General features: G+C 43.7%; 1 protein-coding gene across 1 annotated transcript in view; it reads right to left on the bottom strand.

Annotated features, from left to right (window-relative positions):
- Window positions 1-17169, bottom strand: part of LOC107076083 (polymeric immunoglobulin receptor-like) — a 226532-nt gene that overhangs the window by 197538 nt on the left and 11825 nt on the right. Inside the window, exons 8-12 of the mRNA XM_069181730.1 lie at window positions 12991-13077; window positions 11655-11738; window positions 5710-5781; window positions 4433-4498; window positions 2953-3066 (exon numbers count right to left, since the gene is read on the bottom strand). Coding sequence (XP_069037831.1) covers window positions 2953-3066; window positions 4433-4498; window positions 5710-5781; window positions 11655-11738; window positions 12991-13077 — 423 coding nt within the window. The remainder of the gene's footprint in view (window positions 1-2952; window positions 3067-4432; window positions 4499-5709; window positions 5782-11654; window positions 11739-12990; window positions 13078-17169) is intronic.

The following is a 17169-nucleotide window of genomic DNA, read 5'->3' as shown; positions in this document are numbered from 1 at the left end:
TTTATTATTATAATATTATTATATGTGTGTGTGTGTGCACATGCGCTCATGCTGGTCATTGGAATTTCTGGGGTTCCTATGAGATGATGACTTGTAGGTGGTACTTGGATGCTTTGGTTGGATTAGTGGTGGTACTTGGTCCAAAAAGTTTGAGAACCACTGCCTTACTGTAGTCGATGAAGCAAATGTAGATGTTTTTCTGATGTTCATGACATTTCTCCATAATCCACCGCAGATTTTGACATGGTCACGGGTACCACGACCTCGTTTGAATCCAGCTTGCGAGTCAGGTAGTTCTGCTTCAATGATTGGGCGCAGACGCTGCTGTATGATCTTCAGAAGGACTTTGCTCACATGAGGAATCAGGGCTATTGTACGGTAGTTGCAACAGTCCCTTGCTTCACCCTTCTTAGGCAGTGGGATGAATACTGATCTCTTCCAATCCTTTGGCCACCTGCTGGTTTCCCAGATCTTCTGGCAGATCGCTTTGATAGCCACTGGTGGAACAGGCCTCAACATTTCTGCTGGGATGCAGTCAATACCAGGTGTCTTGTTGTTTGGTAACTGCTTCAGCGCCCATATGACTTCCTCATCCAGGATAGCTGGCTCCATTTCCACTGGGTCGTCCTGGGGTGGCTCAGGGTCGCTAGTGCTTGCATACAACTCTTCTGTGTATTCTCATCTGCTTCTGGCCAGTCAGGACCTTCCCGTTCTTGTCTTTGGAGACATCAAAACGCTTTGATGGAGCATTCTTTTTGATGTTGCAGAATTTCACCTTGATGTTTAATAAAACATTAAAAATTAGAAATAATTTAAAGATTTATTTGTCCTATTTACTGTTTGGTGGAAGCACTGTACAGCATGTGGCTGTTCTTACTGATGGAGGTTTTGAGACAGATGACAGTAACCAAGTTCTGTTTCACCCCTGTTACTCTAACTGATCACATCACTTCCAGAAACACCCTCATCTTCCTGCACCCATCCTCTACCTCAGCTCTGCTCTGCAGCTGCCCCTCGGATGACATCACTTCCTGCAGGAGGGTCCTGAGGTGCAGGTGCCTCTGGGAGCTGCCTGAGCTCCTGCACTTGTCTGAGCCACGTTTGTGCCTCTGAAAGGAGTGTTTGTGCTGCTCTCCCTCCTCAGAAAGTGCGCCCTCGATCTTCGGGGAGTGACGTCACTGAGCCTCTGAAGTTGTGCCCACACAAACAGCAAAAACAATTTCCCAAATATGTGATTTAGATGTAAATCTTTTATAGCCAAACGCATGGCTGTGATACAGAGGTTTTAGGAATGCAGTATATAGTGTCTGAATTTCCTGACTGGTCAGTGCTCTCTGGTGTTTGTCCAGACTATACGACTGGTATTCAGTATAAATGCAGTTGTGATATGTACCACGTCTTCATTGAACATGATTTTACCTTATTTCAGGACTCAGTGACCTACAAGCTCTAAGAGATGAGGCATGTTACAGAACTGACGGTTGTGAGATGTGGTCCCGATGCTAGTATAGATTTCGGGCACATATTGTACATATACTGCATTCCCATAGACAAGTGTTTCAAACAAAAGTAAAACATTGGTTTAGTCTACATTTTGGCCCCTGAAAGACTATTTTCTTTCAGAACTGTTCAAATATTACTGTTTACATTTGTGAGGTGGCAGCATTTAGCATTTGCTTTGATGACTTATTTTAAAATACAGTTGACTCAGTACACAGCAGGGCACCAGGACAGACATACTGTATATTCCACTAGCCTGGAGATAGAGGGCGCTATTTCCCAGGAAGGAAAGCAGCACAAACACTTTTAGTGACACAAATAATAATAATAATAAACTTTATTTTATATAGCGCCTTTAAAGGCGGCTTCTCAAAGCGCTTTACAGGATGACAACGACAATAAATAAGAAGAATACACAAGATAAAACACAATTACAATACACAGAGGAGACCGTGGATGGTGGTACTAAGAAGAGCAGAGGGGTGAAGAGTGGAACAAGTGAAGTAAAGGCTTTTCTGAAGAAGAGGGTTTGAGTCTGGATTTGAAGGAGTTTAGAGAAGGAGACTCTGATATCCTTGGGCAGAGAGTTCCAGAGTTTGGGGGCACAACAGGAGAAGGCCCTGTCACCCATACAATAGTAGACGGGCTTGGGGGACAGTAAGGAGGGCAGAATTTGAAGAGCGGAGGTTGCGAGGTGGGGAGCAGGGCGATAATAGTTCAGACAGGTACTGAGGTGCCAAGCCATGCAGAGCCTCATAGGTGAGCATGAGGATTTTAAAGTCTACACGGAATTTGACCGGAAGCCAGTGCAAGTAATCTGATCATCTGCACTAGACCTGGTCAGGATTCTGGCTGCTGAATTTTGGACAGACTGCAGTTTGTTCAAAGTAGATTTTGATACACCAGCGAGTAGAGCATTACAGTAGTCAATTCGAGAGAACACAAATGTGTTGACCAGCGTTTCAGCCACAGTTAGTTTTTTCAGCCACAAACTGGCACAAATGTATCTGAAATAAATCTGGTGAGAGTCATTGTTTGTGCTGCTAGTAGGCAGGGGATCTTCAGCCAAGAGGGTTAAGATATCTTCGGTCTAACTTCTCAATAATTAAATATTCTTAAATTGTGAATCAGTATTTATACAACACATGTACTGTAAATATCTTCCTGAGCTTAGTTTTATGTTGAATTAAAGCAGGACTGTATCAGTAAGAGATCCAGCTGCTTCCTGTGATTCTCTAGAAAACTCCTTGTTCTTATCGAGTGTCTGTTGGAGAGAGATTGTGAGAGTCTGTTCTCATCCCTCCCAGTGCAGTCTGGGATTCTTTCTCTACTGTATGTCCATCACATCGCTCCATGTGTTCCAGAACTGAAACCTAGCAAGGAGAGAGGCTAGATCTGAGCTCTTCACACCGAATCTCTCTCTCCTGGATCTGAGAAAGCAGCTGTTCTTACCTTCAATATAAACCCCGCAGAGAGAGGAGATCAGTGATGAGGCACAGGTCATTCCAATATCTGCTGTAACAGCTGTGTCTGGTGTGTGGCTCTTGAAGTACTCCCACAGAGCAACTGGGAACACAGGAAAAACAGAACAGAAACAAAAACATCTTCCCTTTCATTTACTCTGACTTATTGACTTCATTTACTTATAATTAATAATTGCTTACACTTATTTAGCACTTTTCTGGACACTCCACTCAAAGCGCTTTAAAGGTAATGGGGTCTCCCCTCCACCACCACCAATGTGCAGCCCCACCTGGATGATGCGACGGCAGCCATAGTGCGCCAGAACGCTCCCCACACACCAGCTCTCAGTGGGGAGGAGAGCAGAGTAATGAAGCCAGTTCATAGATGGGGATTATTAGGAGGCCATGATTAGTCAGGGCCAATGGGAAATATGGCCAGGACACCAGGTTTACACCCCTACTCATTTCGAGAAATGCCCTGGGATTTTTAATCACCACAGAGAGTCAGGACCTCGGTTTTACGTCTCATCCGAAGGACGGCGCCTGTTTACAGTATAGTGTCCCCGTCACTATATTGGGGCATTAGGACCCACACAGACTGCTGGGTGAGCGCCCCTGCTGGCCCCACTAACACCTCTTCCAGCAGCAGCCTTAGTTTTTCCCAGGAGGTCTCCCATCCAGGTACTGACCAGGCTCACACCTGCTGAGCATCAGTGGGTTGCCAGTTGTGAGTCGCATGGCTGCTGGCTTTAGTAAATTTAGTAAATTTAGTGACTCAACCCCTGTCTCTGAGGTTTCTACGACCTGCTAGTGTCACTGTGAAGACATCACTCCATTACTGTCCAAGAGTAACAGGGAAGGCTGTGTGTATCTACAGAAGAGCACTATGAACAACATCCTATAACCTAGGAAAATGGGCAGAGACACCTGGTGGACTATTACATGTAATTAAAGCATTTATACATCCCTATATCACTTTACTACAAGAGTAACAGGAAATTCTGTGTGAATCTACAGGAGGAACACATGTACAGTTCACACACTTCTCCTAATAGATTCAGTGTCACAGGAATAAATAGGGACACAATCATGACAAGAAGCGTACAGGGTGTGAGCTATTGTACTGTATTGCACTGTTTACACACTATGAATTTGATTTTAATGTGAATGCTGCAATGTGGCACTGTAACTGTTTTGTAGCAGTAGTAATACACTGGCTTTATAAGTGTACAGGAACACAGGACCAGTCCACTAACAGGGCCTGTCCAGCTGGTTACAGACTGAATACTCCTGGTCTGACTGTATACTGGCCCTGAGAATCACATCCCACTCACACACTGGAGCAAAGACTCAGCAGCCACTATACAGGACCTTAAACATGTGTGTGTTTATTACTTTAAATACAAGAGTTAACAGCTAATACTTCTCTGAAATTGGAAATAGAAACAATCAGTTTTAATTTTACTTACCAGACCACATCACTGTTATCACAACAAAATGAATTATTGAGAAACTGATGGAAACTGATTTCTCCACTGGAAAAAACAGACACAAACATGTGAATTGGACACCACTCTTCAACACTGTCACTGAAGTTTAATTTTAACCAGCCTCTGTTAAAAACCACTACATTTCACTCACTGCTTTCATCACCCTCTGAACTCTGACTCTCCATGCTGAAGGAGAGGAACTTCACCTCAGTCCAGACCCTCATGGTGTGATCGAACACACTCAGACTGCAGCTGAGCTGATGGCCAGGAGTCACCAGACTCACTGATTCTGTGGTCTAGTTCTACTGCTGAGGCGCTTGGTTCAGTTCCGTCATGTGAAGACAGCAGCAGGGAACAGAGAGGGAAAAGCAGACAGATTCCCCACCCTGAGGTCCTCCAGAGATCACAGCAGCACAAAAAGTCAAGTACTTTTTTTTAACCAGAACCACTCCCATCCCAGCAGCAGATACGAATAATGTAGAGATGAGCTCCTTTAAGGCTCCGATATTTGAGTATGAGCTCCTGCTGCTGGTGGATGCTGGTATAGAAAAATCTCAGGACCAGAACAGGACAGGAGCCTTTAACTGGTAAATCACAGAAGAGCAACAGTTACAGGTCTAACTCAGGGCAGGCAAGTCCTCAGGTTCTCTGGTTATCTTTCTATGTCTGATTTTAATGGGAGCAAAAAACTCTCCAACTGAACTGTGAGCAGACTGGGGTTGTGCTCACAAAGCTGGTGACTTCAGTGTTGATGGTGCTGAAATCAAACCCCTGATCACAGTTAGAATCACTCATGTTACCTCTGACCATGTGTTGTCATTTGACGTTCAGGTTAGTCACAGCGACATAACTCTTGCAGATGAGTAACACTCAGCCACAGCCCTTACTGAGTGAAATAGGCCTGTCTGACACTGAAATACTAATATACACTGAAAACATGTCTTTATTATGCCTCTTGTGTACATAAAAAAGCTCAGTTTACATGTTGTGTGAACTGTACTGGTTCCCACTGACATTAAGAGAGGGACAGGTTACTTTCTAGGAAAATATACTTTGTTCTGAATTTATATTGATCAGTTGGTCTTAAAATATTAAGTAAACAAATAAAAATTAAATAACCATAAAATGATTGGTTTTATAGAGTATGTTCATAGTATAAAGTAAATATAACTGGAATTGTACCAAATGTGTAGATTTTCAAGATGCTCTGAAAAAGAAACAGATCTCTAAAGTGAGCTTATCTCTTCAGAACTTACTGAAAGCAGCCAGAAGTGGTACAATCCTCAGAAGATTAACAGTCACACACATGATCACTTCTTCCAAAGACCCTGCAAAACAAATCACATCAGAAGCCAAAAGCAAAGCAGTAATTATTATTGTTCCACGCTTAAATTGAAACTTTGAATTAAGTCAGTCTGACAGTCCTGTACTTTAATTGTTTGCCTGTGACAGTAAACATGAACACAGTACCAGGTATAAACAATCACTGCCTGCACAGAGCAACAGATTCTCAGATCTCTGCAGCCCCTGACTTCAGAGCAGCTCACAGACAGGCCTGCAGATGCTGAATGAGAGGTTGATGTCTGCTTCCTGAGACATCCTGTTTTATTAATGTCTAAAAGACATTTCTAAAAGACGTTAAACCTCTGTAAAATGGCAATAATAATATTTGTATTACCCCAGAATCTGCTTGGAGATACTAGTAATCAGTACAGTAACAAACCTTAATAAATAAACAAACTTCAGTGTGACCAGAACTCAGCAGACAGAATCCTGACCGTATCTTCTGCAAGTGTTCAAATTACTCCTGTCCTGGAGTCCTTGCACTGGCTTCCTATCAGGTTTTGTGTCAACTTCAAATCACCTCACACACCTCACCTATAGGTCTCTACATAACGTGGCACCTCAATACCTGTCTCATTTATACGCTTCCTGCTCCCCACCCTGCAACCTTCATTAATCTGACTCTGGTCCCCTGTCTGTCCCCTGAGCTTGTCCACTCTGTGGGTGACAGGGCTTCTCCTGCTGCACCCCAGAGCTCTGGAACTCTCTCCCCACAGATATCAGAGGGTCTCCCACCTTGAGCACATTCAAATCCAGACTCAAGAGCTTTCTCTTCAGAAAGGCTCTTATTAATTTGTGTCTGTGTCTGTGCACTGCATCTTCTACTGCCTAGTGTTTATTTGTGTTAATTTTGTTAGCTCCTGTCTTTGTGAACTGTTTGACATTTGTTTCAACAATTTAACTATAAAACTCTTTGAGAAGCTGCTTTTAAAGGCATTATATAAAAATGATTATAATTTAAAAGAAGAGGTAAATACTCAATGAACTTAATGAACTCTAAAAAGTAGTTGCCTTGTGCTTACAAACAATTACAGGGCAGCCTGGCCACTAGAAGACACATCTGTTTTTCACCATTATCAAGTACAGCCATACTAGTAGATAGAAGTCGTTAAATCAATCACTCATGATAAAATTACTGATTTAAATAACATTTGAGATATATATATATAAGTATAATATTTCCTTATCGATTATCACTTTTTGGGCAATCTGGAAGATCCAATAATGAACAGAAACTGAACGTAAATGAAACAGTCAAACACAGGTATGCCACCATTTAATACAAAAACAGCACAGTTGTTATATTGGCACAACACTAGCTGCTTGGATAGAGAGATTCATTATTACATTTCTGGGTGCGTGGTAGATGAAAATGTGTGTAGAAAAGAAACAGTGAAGATTCAGTTCAATTCAATTTATTTTCATATAGTGCCTTTCACAACAAGGTTGCTCCAAGGCGTTTAACAAAGCAAGTAACCAGACATGTTGTCAATAGAGAACAGCAGACCAGAAGACAACGGAGGAGAGGAACCAAAAACTCCTTCGTAAGGAGAGAAAAAACCTCTGGGGGTCCAAGGTCAACTGGCTGCCCAACCCCTTTGGGCATGCGAACAAGATATAATTTAAAAAAGGAAACGATGAGGGTATTAAGATGAGTACTTGTGTAATTTAGCAACCTGAAAAAATATTTTGTTTATTAAGTATTTTGTTTTTTAAAGGTTATCATAGAAGTATTTTGCATCAGGAGTATACATTGCACTGTGAAAGCTACAGTCAAGTGTTTGTTTCTACACTATCTAAGATTCCAAGAGTGACACCTACTGTTGAACTGAGGACATTAACAGTCCCACAGCACTGTTCATCTGAGTAGGAGACTGTTAAATGAGACGAGATGATAAGATCACTTTAACATACCCCAACTTGCTCTCCATGAGACACACACACAGGAAGAGAAGCTGGGGGTCAGAGCGCAGGGTCAACAATTTATACAGACCCCCTGGAGCAGTTGGGGTGAAGGACCTTGCTCAGGGGCCAACAGAGTAGGATTCCTCTGCCAGCCGCAGGATATAAGCTGGCAACCTTCCAGCCACAGGCACAGATCCTGAGCCACAGAGCCATCGCTCCACCCCCATGTCAATGTCCTGGCTAAACTCTAGTCCTAGTGGGACTGTTAGAGGAAGACTGCTGAAAGTCATCCAGGTGAAGCTGCACTTCAGTGGATGATGATGTCTCCTCCTATAACTAAAGTGCTGTTTATCCCAAAACATGGCAATGTTCTTTACATATACCGTGGGAGAACAAATCTAAATAAGTGATACCTCTGCAAATCTAAACTTACAAAACCAGTAGCATTGAGTGTTTGCATATAGTGTAGGGAACACAAGAGTATCCAAGGGAATGGTCAGTCTAATGTATAATCCACAGATAGTTCTATGTAGAAAAACAGTTTCTATTCTAACACCCTTTGCAATAAACCCTTAGATTGGATTCCCCGTTCTGGGTGTCTCTCTAAAACTGGATAAAATAAGTACTGAGTCTCAAAATTAAGTTCAGCTCAGGAATTTTTCTTTGCCTCAATAATTCCCTGTTGATTAGTTACTTATAATCAAATTCTTCTCTTGTTTGTGTATAGGCCCTAATTAAAGTGGAAACTGAATACAAATGAGAAAACTCACTTGCTCCTAATGGTGGTTAAAAGCTTCTGAACTAAGGTTAATCATTTGCATGGCACAGAGTTTGGTAACTAAGAGAACCACTCAGCTCATGACCTTTGCTATTTATCACTACTCAAAATACAGACTCCCGTGCACAGACACTGCCTTTGCTTCTCATAACCTACTACTGTATCTTCAGCAGAGCCCTGTCATATTCTCCTCCCAAAAAGCTCCAGTTTTCTCACAGTGTTGTGCTTTCATTGGGCTGCATGATGCATGGTTGTGTGATCATGTTCTGCATATTGTGAAAAGCAGGACTGTTAGATATAGATGACTGGCATCTGACCCATGTGGCTATCAGATACAGCTGGCTCGCGTCTGACCCATGTGGCTATCAGATACAGCTGGCTCGCGTCTGACCCATGTGGCTATCAGATACAGCTGGCGTCTGACCCATGTGGCTATAAGATACAGCTGGCTCGCGTCTGACCCATGTGGCTATCAGATACAGCTGGCTTGTGTCTGACCCATGTGGTTGGAAGTTGGTAGTGCCTGATCCATGTTTTACTTCTTTATTTGTCTTTACTGTTTCTGTGTCAGGGCTCTGTAGGTCTCATAACAACAGACAGTATGAGAGACTATAGACAATCTGAAATCATTAAACCCAACAGATGCTAAACCTTGCTCATGACATATTGATCATAGAAGCCATTGAGATGTTTCTTCAGATATTCTAGTAGATGAAGTCTCACATTGTTAATCCTCTCTCAATACACTGGATTCCAGCAGGGGAAGGACACAGAATCTTTTTTTCATCTCAGGAAATTCAGGAAGGTAACATATCTTAGCACACACATGGCACTGGAAATCAGGATTAAAAACCGGAGCGGGAACGGGACCAGGCGCTACAGTTCCCATGTCTATGAAACATTAATTCTGCAGAATGGGGCTTAGAATCCCACTTTTGAAAAACTATTATTAAAGATTTTCTATTTCTGTGACAAAAATACTGTATATATTTTAACATTTTTAAGAAATTATTTTAAACAATAAAGATAACTGTAAGCTTACATATTTAGCTTTTTCATGTACAGTAAATAAATGAATAAGTATTGAATGAGTATGAATATTGAATAAGTTAACATATGCAAAATCAAAGACATTACCTAGACAATACCTAGTGCGCATCACAAGTCTTGAGGTATTTTTGTCTTCAATGGTTAAACATTACTTTTCAAATTAAATTATTGTTTTACAAAATAATATTGACTTTTCAGCTTCAGTATTTTACACTAAGCATCATCTATATAAAAAATGACATCATATATTTATTTTAGGATTTTAAAAACAAGATACATAAATATGAAAATGTCTTAAACAAAGCACTTCTCCTGACACCCTGTGTGTCTTCACACAGGGGCTCCAGAGAGCAGCAAACCCAGGAGCCTACAGACTACAGACCCCCTGTCTGTCAGCAGGACCCTCACACAGGGCAGTGACTCTGTCCGCAAGCTACTGTACTCAAAGAAGGAAACAGGCGACTCGAAGCCCAGCAGCAACAATAATTGAAACAGTGAGTGTTCTCCCGTCACGGTAGAAAATAGAACAATGTAGAGTACACAACGTGCTTATGTATCGGGAATGTTTGTAAATGTTGCGACAACTGTGCAGTACACGCTTTTGGGAACACATTCGTTTTCGAGCAGGTAATTGCTCACTTCTGCTGCCGTAGTGTTTTGGATTCTACATGCTGTTCCCGCATCGTTATCGACCATGAAAATGTCTGTGGAAGAGGCAGACTGTGTAAGTGATCAAGCGGAGGCTACGGAGAAAAAAGAATCACTACGGAAGCGCATCTGCAACAGGAAGCAACTGGTTTGACATGAACAGTAACTGTGACACCGGTGGCGCGTCGAGCGCATATCCTACAGCGTGAGCGCATTGCAAGGCTGTTAAAAAAGGCTGATGGACTTAACAGTCCGGGTGTGGCGAGTTTCCACTGTTTCCTGCCAGTCTTGGGCGAAAGGGACCTGTCTTTCATTGGAAGGGTCGCCCATTCTACTCGTACACGAGAATATAATATAAACACACCAAGGGATTCGGTAAGGTGAGTTCCCATTAATAAAAAAACCCGTGAGCCTGCACTACAACAGCCCTAGTATGGAGACAAAGACTTTTTACGGGAAGAGACGTGGTGCTTCAGCTGCCTCGGCTTGCAAAGAGCGAAGGGTAAGCAAATACAGAGGGCGTCATCTGAAAATACTGTACGTGATTATAGTGCATAATACAAGGTGTTATTGCTGTATTGAATTATACATTGTGTTATAAATATTTCTTCGCAGCCTGTTCTTCAGGAAAACACCGCACGGGCGAAACGATCTTCGAAGACCAGGACAGTAAAAAAGAAAGCGATAAGACGGGTGAAAAGAAAAGTTTGTTTTGACGTCTGTTCCGTAACCGCTGAACACGACTGTGCGGTACTGTAAGGCTAGATATCACTACTCTACAAAATACAGACTCGCGTGTTTCCTTGTCTTAAATGTGTTATCACCTATCTTTATGAACTGTTTTCTTTTGTTTTGTGTTCAATCTGTGCACTGGATTTTCAGAGATGACAAACAAGCATGGTCCCACATGCAGTACAGTAATAAAGAACTGTGACCAATCGTCACGGTATGGCAGACTTGGTACCTAAACAAACTGAATAAATCCAGCATTCGTGTAATAAAGGAAGAGAGGAGAAGAAAAAAGGAAACCAGAGGTGTGAAAGTCAGAAGGAAAAGAGGAGATAAAGCAGAGAAAGGAGAGAAGGGGGAGTCACAATCTTCAAAGTCTGTCAACTGTCTGTGTCAAACTTCTCCACTTCACTAGCGAGACGTCAGACTTTGCTCCATCAGGAACAACCTGTTCCCCACCTTCACTCACCAGGGAAGGGGTGTGATGCACTTTCTCCAGCTTGAGAGAAGCAGGTTTTCCGACTGCAGTTTTTATCTGCCTGGATATTCTCTTTTAAACTTCTTTAAGAGTTTGCAGTTCATGTTTGTTTCAGCTGAATTGTTAACTTTAATGTAATGCGCCTTGGGAATATACCATTAGAGGAAATATATTAAATAAAGTTTATTCTTATTCTTACAGCCCACAACCTCCAGATAATAACAGTCAGAAGAGCAGAATGTGCTCTGAGATGAAATGAACAAACTTACCTTCAATTACACCCCAGAGGACAAATGAAATAGACAATATGACATAAGAAGCAATGAGGAGTGTCAAAGCAAGCGCATCTTTATCTGCGGAAAGATAAAAGATGAGAAAAAAGAAAAAAAATATTTAGTTAAGGTGTAAAAAGAACATTCAGATGTCAAGCTTCACTTATTTATCAGTTAGCAGGAAATTCAGTAATGTCTCCATTACTGCTTCAGGTCTATAGCTCCACTCTTGCCCTGCACTCCTCTCTGCTCCAAGAGATTCAGTGAACACACACATGCCTTTAAAATGTGACAATAAGTGCAGTAAACAATATACTGTCTACAGAACAGTCAAACTGCAGAAGTAATAATTCCAGATTAGTTAGATTTACACGCCTAGACCCCCTCCAGTGACAAACAGATAACTAGACATCTTTTCTTCTGTTCTTCAAGAACTTCATAAAACTGAGAGTTCTACTACAGAGAAGTTCAGTGAAAAGCTTCCATGCAGCTACTGGGTGATGTCACTGTGGTCTTCACAGAGCTACTGGGTGATGTCACTGTGGTCTCCACAGAATTGCTCCACATTGTGTCTACAGGACTGACAAAGGGGTCAACACAGGAGAGTACTGGACAGCTAAGCTGATATCTCCTGCAACTAAACTTGACTGTGCAACAATGTGAGCCCTACACAGGTGAACATAAAATAACAATAATTAATTGCTTACATATATATATAAATCCTTATATAGCACTTTTCGAGACACTTCTCTCAAAGCACTTTACAGGTAATGGGTATCTCCTCCACCACCAGTGTGCAGCCCCACCTGGATGATGCTCCAGTCCCCTCACACACACCAGCTCTCAGTGGGGAGGAGACCAGAGTGATGAAGCCAGTTCATAGATGGGGATTATTTGGAGGCCATGATTGGTAAAGGCCAGGGGGAAATTTGGCCAGGACACTGGGTTAACACCCCTACTCTTTTCTGGGATTTTTAATGACCACAGAGAGTCAGGACCTCGGTTTTACATCTCATCCGAGATATATATATTACATTATAGTGTCCCTGTCACTATACTGGGGCATTAAAACCAACACAGACCACAGGGTGAGCACCCCCTACTGGCCCCACTAACACCTCTTCCAGCAGCAACCAGTTTTTTCCCCAAGAGGTCTCCCATCCAGGTGCTGACCAGGCTCACACCTCCTGAGCTTCAGTGGGTTGCCAGCTGTGAGTTGCAGGGTGATATGGCTGCTGCCTGATCTCTAACCACTTCTCTGTTCATATTTATTAAGTGGACAGGCAATGTAACTCTAACTCATAAGATAATTTAAAATTAAAAATGTACTTACAACAACGGATGCAGATACACACTAGAATCCAAAGTACTGGTGCAGAAAAGGCCAAGACCAGTGCCCCCACATGTATTGAAGAAAAGCCTGAAGAGAGAACAGAACAGACCATTGAAAAACCCGGCTTTCTGCTTTCATCTGTTCGTGCTGTGATGCCACAGGGGCCACAGAGATCAGATGGGCACCTATATAGGTGTGGCCTGGCCCACAGTCAGTCTGACAGTTTAACAGTGTTTATTGTAATAGCCAAATAATTGGAGAAAAATAAATTAAACTTCAAGAAAGCCTGAATGGTAGTTTGAGCTCCTGACTGACTTAAAGTTCCCTGTCTAAATACATATAGGATATTTCTCTTTAAAAAACACTGAAAAAGAGGAAACATTTTCTCTTCAGACTCACACTTCATATGCCCCGTCTGTATTCCTTTCAGTGTCCTTCTATGGTCCTTAGTTGTAACCCAGTTTAAATCTCCTCTTGTAGGTCTTACAGTTTTTATTTCTCACAGTTCTGTTCTTTCATTCAAGTCTCTGCTTATATCGCTCTTTTCCTACCTTGGTCTAGTCACGGTTATTTCTGTTCTTTTTATCAGATTCCAAACAGATGAATATTTACAGCAAAACCCAGCTCTTGGAATGCAGTAGAGTAGTAGAGGAGTTTATTGCCATAAACACATGTACATTGGAATCCGTATTCACACTGATCTCTTGAGAAATACACACACCACACAATGTAGACAGTTCATTACAAACATAATAAATAAGAACAGCAGAACGGTAAATATGTAGTAATGAAAAAACAATGGCAGACCATGCATAGTGCAGATGTCTGATCTGATCTGCAGTCAGCTGTTGAGGATGCGCACTGCAGTGGGACAGAAGCTGTTCTTGAGTCTAGTGCTCTGTGCTTTAATAGAGCGGTACTGCTTGCCAGTCTGTGGCCGGGCTGGTTGGTATCCTGAATGAGAAATTGGGGTTATTGCAATAGCAAATAGCAAATAGTGAGAATCTTACAGATTGATGGTCAATCACATCCTATAATCCTCTGTGCTGTTGCCACAACCCTTTGTAGTGCATTTCTGTCATGCCTGGTAGTACTGCTGTACCACACTGTGATACCACTAGTTAGGATCCTTCCTAAGGTGCTGCAGTAAAGGTTCATGAGGAGCTGCTTCCCCAAACCACATTTCTTTAAGCACCACAGAAAGTGCAGCTGCTGTTGTGCCTTTTTCAGGCTACATTGTTGTGAGACCAAGCCAGGCCAGTGGAGATCTGCAGGCTGAGGAACCTGAAGCAGCTGACAGTGTCCACTGCTGTGCCCTTGATCCTGAGTGGGGCGAGACTCCCTCTGGGTCTCCTGAAGTCCACAATGAGCTCTTCTGTCTTGTTGACAGTCAGGACCAGATTGTTGTCAAGGCACCATCTTGAAAGATGCTCCACCTCACTCCTGTATGCAGACTCATCGTTGTTGTTGATCAGCCCAATAATAGTGGTGCCATTTGCAAACTTAATAATGTGGTTGCTGCTGTAAGTGGCTGTACAGTCGTAGGTGAACAAGGAGTATAGCCTAGGCCAAGCTGTAATCTGTAAACAGCTTCCTAACACAGCGGCCCACCTGTCTGAATGTTCGAGGGCAGTATGAAGTACTAGAGATACGGCGTCATCAGCTGACCTCTTCAGGCGGTAAGCAAACTGACATGGGTCAAGGGAGTCTGGGATAGAGCGGTTTATATAGGACAATACTTGGGATAGAACAGTTTATATAGGACAATACTAGTCTTTCCAGGCACTTCCTGACCACTGAAGTGAGAGACACTGGGCCATAATCGTTCAAACAAGCTACCTTGGTCTACCTTGGGCAGTGGCACAGTGGCAAAACTGTGTTTTTCTTCAAGCACTTTGGTCCGACTGACAGGGACAGAGACAGGTTAAAAGTGTCTGTATATACAGGAGACAGCTGACCCGCACAGGTTGTAAGGAAACAAGAGGAGACACCAGCTGGGCCGGCTGCTCTGTGGGGTTTCACTCTCTTGAAGGCTCTGCACACGTTTAGAGAGCTGTACCACACAGTCTCCCGGCTCACTGGGGCTCTGGTAGCTCTCGGTGTTCAGAGCCTCAGAGCGGGAGGCCCAGGTGTTCAGCTGCTCGGAGCCTCAGAGCGGGAGGCCCAGGTGTTCAGCTCCTCGGAGCCTCAGAGCGGGAGGGCCAGGTGTTCAGCTGCTCAGAGCCTCAGAGCGGGAGGGCCAGGTGTTCAGCTGCTCGGAGCCTCAGAGCGGGAGGGCCAGGTGTTCAGCTGCTCAGAGCCTCAGAGCGGGAGGGCCAGGTGTTCAGCTGCTCGTGCTCGGAGCCTCAGAGCAGGAGGGCCAGGTGTTCAGCTGCTCGGAGCCTCAGAGCGGGAGGCCCAGGTGTTCAGCTGCTCGTGCTCGGAGCCTCAGAGCAGGAGAGCCAGGTGTTCAGCTGCTCGGAGCCTCAGAGCAGGAGGGCCAGGTGTTCAGCTGCTCGTGCTCAGAGCCTCAGAGCAGGGGGGTCAGGTGTCACTACTGCCAGCCAGTGGAGATCAACCCATAACAGAACTAATCAGCACCAGCAGCAGGTTAATTATAGCAAGTGTCGCCGCACGTGTTAACACACCTGCACACCCTGTGCTATCGATACTTTCTTAATCTGCTTCCCGCTGCTCGGTCTTGAGTTATCTCCCTTAGAGCTCTACCTGGCATACCCTTAACCTTGTGACACTCTGGATTTTGGACTTCCCCTTTTTGCCATTTGACTTCGTACCTCATCTCTCGATGTGGATTGTTTGCCTCCTGTGTTCGTCCTGGATTCCGACCCTCCTTACTCCCACTGACCACGAACTCGCCTCTCGATTCAGATAGTTTGTTGCCTTGTCTACCGGCTACTCCTGCGGCTGCAGAAGATCCATATCTCCACATTTGGGTCTCCTTACACCAGGTGTTTAGCTGCTCGGTGCTCGGAGCCTCAGAGTGGGACTGAAGGGTGTTCAGCTCCTCTGGTAGAGATGCCTCAGGGGAGGAGATACTGCTGCTCTTGCCTTTATAGTTTGTGACAGCCTGCAGGCCTTGAGCCGCCCCCAGGCTGGTTTCCAGTATGTTCTTGTCTTCCTGCTTCTCCAGGTCATTCCTTGATGTGTTTTACATTATCTGTCACCCGCTTGGAAGGCAGCAGAGCTCACAGAAAAGGTCTTTGTTCATCCAGGGCTTCTGATTGGGATATTATCTGGATCGTCCTTGTAGGAGCACATCTGTCCACACAGTAGCTGATGTAGGATGTGACCACCTCTGTATACTCATTTAAATCAGTGGAAGAATCTTTGAATGAAACCCATCAGTAACTTCAAAACAGTCTGTGAGTTCTTACTCAGCAGAGTCTGACCAGCGCTGCACAGTCTTTACTGCAGGTGGCGCTCTTCAGCTCCTGCTTGTAAACAGGAGGAAGGAGCACGGAGCGTGGTCAGACTTCCTGAAATGTAACAGTGAAATAGAGCGGTGTGAGATGACAGATCTAGATAAGATCGCAGCTCATCTGTACTAAACTCCCCCAAAAGCTGTGGCAGATAATCACCAATTTACCTAACCAACCAGACAACTGGTCAGGTGGCACTGAAAAAAAACAGGAACCAGAAGGCTTACAGGAGTCATTCATTATCTGCTGTACAGGAAGAGAGATGATCATCTGCTACTGTGCTAATCGACCATCTGTGGACTAAGGGACACTAAGAGTTTCTGAATTGCTTTGACTTTGAGAAGAACTGTGGAGAGAGACCTGTGTTTTGTAGCTGAAAGGCAGTTCAGCTGCCAGGCTCTTATAGATAATGATAATGATAATGTTGCTTTATGAGCCCTATACAATTTCTTGCATTAGGAATTTGTCTTTTCACAGACCCCAGCTTGCTCTCCATGAGACACACAAACAGGAAGAGAAGCTTGGGGTCAGAGCACAGGGTCAGCCATTGTACAGCACCCCTGGAGCAGTTGGGGTGAAGGGCCTTGCTCAGGGGCCCAACAGTAGGATTCCTCTACCAGCTGCAGGATTTGAACCAGCAACCTTCCAGTTATAGGCACAGATCCTTAGCCACAGAGCCACCACTCCACCCCCAGATAGGCACCTTCCATAGTAGGACATCTGTCCAATTTTCTTCCCCAGTAGATTTGTTCTAATTCTG

Source organism: Lepisosteus oculatus, chromosome 21, assembly GCF_040954835.1.
Source record: "Lepisosteus oculatus isolate fLepOcu1 chromosome 21, fLepOcu1.hap2, whole genome shotgun sequence".
In the NCBI taxonomy this organism is placed as follows: Eukaryota; Metazoa; Chordata; class Actinopteri; order Semionotiformes; family Lepisosteidae; genus Lepisosteus; species Lepisosteus oculatus.
The sequence above is the reverse complement of the archived record's forward strand: the minus strand, read 5'-3'. Positions and strand labels throughout refer to the sequence as shown.